Source organism: Callithrix jacchus, chromosome 13 (genome assembly GCF_049354715.1).
Source record: "Callithrix jacchus isolate 240 chromosome 13, calJac240_pri, whole genome shotgun sequence".
Taxonomy (NCBI): Eukaryota; Metazoa; Chordata; class Mammalia; order Primates; family Cebidae; genus Callithrix; species Callithrix jacchus.
The window spans coordinates 64,679,293-64,685,292 of record NC_133514.1 but is presented as its reverse complement, the minus strand read 5'-3'; the positions used below and the strand labels follow the sequence as shown (position 1 = coordinate 64,685,292).

At 47.9% G+C, this 6,000-nt stretch overlaps 1 protein-coding gene across 3 annotated transcripts in view; it reads left to right on the top strand.

Annotated features, from left to right (window-relative positions):
* Positions 1-437: 437 nt before the first annotated feature.
* Positions 438-6,000, top strand: part of ABHD3 (abhydrolase domain containing 3, phospholipase) — a 46,358-nt gene continuing 40,795 nt past the window's right edge. For 2 of the 3 annotated variants that reach the window (XM_054244056.2, XM_008979595.5), the window contains exons 1-3: positions 438-728; positions 1,501-1,664; positions 2,848-3,030. In XM_054244056.2, coding sequence (XP_054100031.1) covers positions 567-728; positions 1,501-1,664; positions 2,848-3,030 — 509 coding nt within the window. In that variant the 5' untranslated portion in view covers positions 438-566. The remainder of the gene's footprint in view (positions 729-1,500; positions 1,665-2,847; positions 3,031-6,000) is intronic. The other variant, XM_054244057.2, reaches the window with a different exon arrangement.

Below are 6,000 nucleotides of genomic sequence, written 5' to 3'. Positions count from 1 at the left end.
GGGATTCTTATATGCTAACATATCTTTGGCATTAACTCCCCCAATAATTGAATGCAAGGCACACTTCCCCGGCACCCTAAACCGCTAATTTAGGGACACCGGCGCAAAGCAGAATCGTTCAAGGTCACTAGGGCAGCAGGTGCGGGACCTGAACCGGTGCGGCCGGGCCGGTCTCCATCTCCGAAGTCGGCTCAGCTCTCCGCCCACTCTTGGGGCTCACCCTCGCCGGGTGCGACCTCGCTGGGAGACCCTGGTCCGCCCGCCCTCCCAGTGGCCGGGCTTGGAACCGCGCTTCTGGAAGGTTCCTGTGTGGCTGTCAGTGGGGCGGCTCGGGGAAGCCGGGGCGGAGCCGGCGGCGGCCGGAGCTTCGGGCTACGCCTCTCGGGGCCGCTCCGCCACGCCTGTTGGCGGAAGCCGCGCTCCGCCCGGCAGGAGACGCTGTAGTCGGGGGTCGGCAGCGGCGGCAGCGGCGGCAGCGGCAACGCCGCGCCGGCTCTCGCTTGTTCACCCGCTCGCCCGCCGGCTCTCCTCCCGCCGTAGGACTGGTGCGCTGGGCTCCAGTGGCCATGCAGCGTCTGGCCATGGACCTGCGGATGTTGTCCCGGGAGCTCTCCCTCTACCTGGAGCACCAAGTCCGGGTGGGGTTCTTGGGCTCGGGGGTGGGCTTATCCCTGATCCTGGGCTTCAGCGTCGCTTATGCCTGCTACTACCTGAGCAGCATTGCCAAGGTGAGCCGGGGGTGGCGCAGGGCCGCGGGCTGCTGGGCCGGGAGCGAGGGCAGCGGGCGCGGCGCGAGGCTGCGCGGGCAAGGGAGGTCGGCAGCCCCGGGGACAGGCGGCGAGCTGCTCCCGAGCGACCGCCCCGAGCGCGCGCGGGAAAACCGGCAGCCTCCGCCGCCCGCGCGCCCACTCGCCCGCCAGCTGGTGGGGGGTCCTGGCCCGGGGGTCCTCAGAGCGCAGCCCGGACGCTGCTGACCTCCGCGCTGCGGCGGTGCCCGGTCACGGATCGCGAGGCCGGCAGCGCATTCGGGAACGCTGTGGCGCTTTTGAAAATGACTCCCGGCAATCCCAGCACTTTGGGGGGCCGAGGCGGGTGGATCACCTGAGGTCAGGAGTTCAAGACCAACCTGACCAACTTAGTGAAACCATACCTCTACTAAAAATACAAAAAATTAGCCGGGCGTGGTGGCGGGCGCCTGTTATCCCAGCTACTCCGGAGGCTGAGGCAGGAGAATCCCTTGAACCTGGGGGGCGGATGTTGCAGTGAGTCGAGGTTGCGCCATTGGACTTATCACTTAACGCGACTCTTGCTTTCCCTCGGGGGTTGGAGAAACCTCCGTTTCAGTCCTCTGTGACTGAATTCGTTGCGTCAGCCTTCCAGAAAGAGATGTAATCTGAGGGAACCCTCGCTCAAGGGACAAGTCTATGCCGGTGTTTGGTTTACGGTTGGCAGAAACTTTGCTCGTTCTGGACCCTTCTCTGATACTGCTTTCCCCTTCAGAAACCCCAGTTAGTGACCGGGGGTGAGAGTTTCAGCCGCTTCCTTCAAGACCACTGTCCCGTGGTGACAGAAACGTACTACCCGACGGTTTGGTGCTGGGAGAGTCGAGGACAGACCCTGTTGAGACCTTTCATCACTTCGAAGCCCCCGGTGCAGTACAGGAAGTAAGTGAATGTCCATTTTCAGTCATTTCTGCAAAATCACAGGTTTTTTTGTTTTTGTTTTTTGGCTTATTCCCAGTTCTTTGTTAATAGAATCTCTGCTTTAGGAAGTATATAGAACAGAAAGAGGGGATGAAAATGGAAGGTATGTCACCGGCCCCACCCCCAGGTGCAGGAAAATACTCAGGTATTTGCCTCCTAGCTCCCGCCCTAACCCCCCCACCCCCGCAAACACACACACCTGATGTAAATGGTTTATTTTTAGGATGAGAGAAGTGTTTGGGGATTTCTGTCTTCCAACTTGTCATACATCTGTCAGAAAGACTCAGATCCTTTGATTATCTTCGTCCATTCATTGATATGTAGCAGATACTGGGAGTGGGGGTGGGGTGAGAAGGATGCCACTTAATTTGGGTTTTGCCCAAGGTGTCACTCTGTCATCCAGGCTGGAGTGCTGTCGCACGATCATGGTTCACTGATGGAGTGGGCGTGCGATTGATTCGTGTAAAATGACTTCCTGTTGACAGACAAATGGGATCTTGATGATAATAGTTCTTGATATTTTAAAGATACGGTCCAGGGTTTATCAGGAACCAAGAGATTTAAATGGTGCCTGTTATTAATTTCCCTTAGTCATCTGTCCTTCTGGAGTTTATTTTGTTGCCTGAAACTTGCAGTTTGTTTGGGAAAATTCTCTAAGTTCATAAATACCATGTGAGAAATACTTTAAATTATTTCAGAAGCAATTCTTGAAGCATACTATACAAGGAGACTGCATTATTGAGTCCAAAGAGCTAGTGCAGAGGTCATAGATTAGATCAGCATTTTACTTATTCAGACTTCCCTGTTGCATTAGTTGAGTGACCTCAATCAAACTGTGGTTAAATAGCTGGGTGTTTTGGAGTAATGAGTAAGTATTCATTTATCTTAATCATTCGCAGTTCATTTTTAGATACGACTTTGTATGGAGGTTACTGGAAATACTTGATAGTACTAATCTTCAGAAAATCCTTCTAATGAAAGAAAATGATCTATAGATGGAGATATGAGTGTGTGTTCATGAATGCTGGAAAAAAGTTATTTTTAAATGACCAAATAATGTCATGTGTTTTTAGAATTAAAACAGAAAATTAAGACATGAGTTAAAACATGTAAATAGTAATGTCTTCTTGATTATTCTTTTCAGTGAACTTATTAAAACTGCAGATGGAGGACAGATTTCACTGGACTGGTTTGATAATGATAACAGTATGTGTTATATTGATGCCAGCACCAGACCTACTATCTTATTGTTGCCTGGCCTCACTGGAACAAGCAAGGAATCATATATCCTTCATATGATCCATCTTAGTGAAGAATTAGGATACAGGTACCAGTAAAATCTTTCTTATTTTTCACCTAATCCATTCTAAATGAAGTACAAATATATCTACATGTTTGTTTCAGAAATACTTAGTATTTCTTGCATGGAAAAGCAATCCCTTAAATTATTTTTTTTTTCTGCATTCTCTTTTTCCTCTTTTTTTTTTTTTTTTTTTAGGACAATGCATAACTGAATCACAAGAAATTACACTTAGCATAGTAGACACTCCATAGATTTAGGCTGAATTGATGAATGAAATTAGAATCAGCTGAGCATTGACTGAGCCCTGCTGCTCACCCCCAACAACTTCCCCACCCCCCATAATGGAGAGAGTGTTATGGAGGGAGAATAGCAATTACAAACCCCTGAGAGAGTACACAGTGGCTCTCATGTCACATTCTGTATTTGGGCCTGGATTCACTAATCTTGTCACCCTGGCTCAGCTCCAAAGTGCAAAAAATATTCAGAATCAGCTGTAGGTCATCCCTATTTATCAAAGGTGATCTGTGCCTCTTCTGGCCGCCTAAGTTTGCAGGTGCACTTGGCTAGTCTCCAGTTGATGATGCCACAGCTTTTCTGCATAACCATATTAAGCTCAGTCACCGGGTACAATTTAACTTTTTTGCAAGTGATTTAGCAACTTTAAGTTTCAAGTTCAGCTTTAGAATCTTAAAGTAGAGTCCTTGTAAAAGGCACTGCTTTTTTGTGCCTCAGCCTTTTTTTTTTAAGCTGATAGTAATTATTGTAATGGAACACTCTGTGAGTTGTATTTAAAGTAGAGTTGTATCTTCTGTTCAACTTGAAACCCTTGTTTTAAGGTAAGCTGATGGTAAGTTTACCTTAAAAAAATCATTTGGGGCTGGGCATGGTGACTCATGCCTGTAATTCCAGCACTTTGGAAGGCCAAGGCCGATGGATTGCTTGAGCCCAGGAGTTCAAGACCAGCCTGGGCAACATGGTGAGACCTAGTCTCTACAAAAATTAGCTGGGCATGGTGGCATGCACATATAATTCTAGCTTCTGACAAGGCTGAGGCAGGAAGATCAGTTGAGCCCAGGTGGTAGAGACTGCAGTGAACCATGATCATGCCACAGCACTCCAGCCTGGATGACGGAGTGACACCTTGGGGAAAAAAAAAAAAAAAAATTTTTGATATAAAGGGGAAAATTCCATAATAGCTAACTTAATTTTAACAAGTTAATTCTGATCTTTTAGAAATATAGCCTGTTTTGTCCATGAAGTAACATTCTCTCAGAAACTATGATATGATGTTCAAGAATTACGGTGTTCCAGAAATTTACTTAGCAGTAGCAGAAATTCATTCTTATTCTGTATTTAAGCACCATCCAGTTAGATGTGAGCCTTGGTTGCTTTTTTTTTTTGAGACCGAGTTTCGCTCTTGTTACCCAGGCTGGAGTGCAATGGCACAATCTCAGCTCACCGCAACCTCTGCCTCCTGGGCTCAGGCAATTCTCCTCCCTCAGCCTCCTGAGTAGCTAGGATTACAGGCACGCACCACCATGCCCAGCTAATTTTTTTGTATTTTTAGTAGAGACGGGGTTTCACCATGTTGACCTGGATGGTCTCAATCTCTTGACCTTGTGATTCCACCCGCCTCGGCCTCCCAAAGTGCTGGGATTACAGGCGTGAGCCACTGCGCCCGGCCCGGTTGCTTTTTTTTTTTTGAGACCAAGTCTAGCTCTGTTGCCTAGGCTGGAGTGCAGTGGCATGATCATGGTTTATTGCAGTCTCTTACTGGCGTGAACCGCTACACCCAACCTGGTTAGAAGAGTGAAACTTCTTAAAAAAAAAAAAAAAAAAAAAAAGTACAAAAGCAGAAACTGCAAGGCCTCTTGTGGCCCAGGCTGAGAACTCCCACAATGCTACTAGTCAAAGCAAGTGACCTGGTCAGCCCAGAATCAAAACGTAGGGAAATAGACTCCACCTCTTGATAGGAAGAGCTTCAAAGTATTTTTGCAATCTACACAGAAAGCCAGGTAGTTTTAAAGACCACTAAGAATAAAAATAGATCTGCATGGAATATAGCAGATAGCAGGACTTGTGAAAAGCTGTGTAATATGAAGGAATGTGCATGGGCTTTGGAGTCAAGATGGTTTCAGATGTTGGAACTGCCACTTTCTAAGGGACCCGGGACAATTAATTTAACTTCCCTCGTTACAGTGTTCTCACCTACTTCACAGGGTTTAGTACGAATGTGTAAAGTAGGCTGGGTGTGGTGGCTCATGCCTGTAATCCCAGCACTTTGGGAGACTGAGGTGGGTGGATCACTTGAGGTTGGGAGTTCAAAACCAGCCTGGTCAACATGTCAAAACACTGTTAACTGTGCGTGGTGGCATGCGCCTATAATCCCAGCTACTCAGGAAGCTAAGACACAAGAATCGCTTGAACTTTGAGGGTGGAGGTTGCAATGAGCTGAGATCGTACCACTGCACTCCAGCCTGGGAGACAGAGTGAGACTTTGTCTCAAAAAAAAAAAAAATTTGTAAAGTACTTGGTTGGGAGCCCTACACAAAGTGGGTCTTTAGAAGATGTTTATGTCGGCCAGGCATGGTGGCTCATGCCTGTAATCCCAGCACTTTGGGAGGCTGAAGCGGGTGGATCACATGAGGTTAGGAGTTTGAGACCAGCCTGGCCCAAATGGCGAAACCCTGTCTCTACTAAAAATACAACAAAAAGTTAGCTGGGTGTGGTGGTGGGCACCTGTAATCCCAGCTACTTGGGGGACTGAGGCAGAAGAATCACTTGAACCCAGGAGGTGGAGGTTGCAGTGAGCTGAGATCACACCACAGTACTCCAGCCTGGGCAACTGAGTGAGACTCTGCCCAATTAAAAAAAAAACAGGGGAGTAAATAAAATGAGATGGGGAATGTTTGTCCTATCTACATGATGATAACCTGTCCATCATCACTGGTGGATTGCATTATGTACTCTCTTGGATAGTTCTTGCCTCCAAGA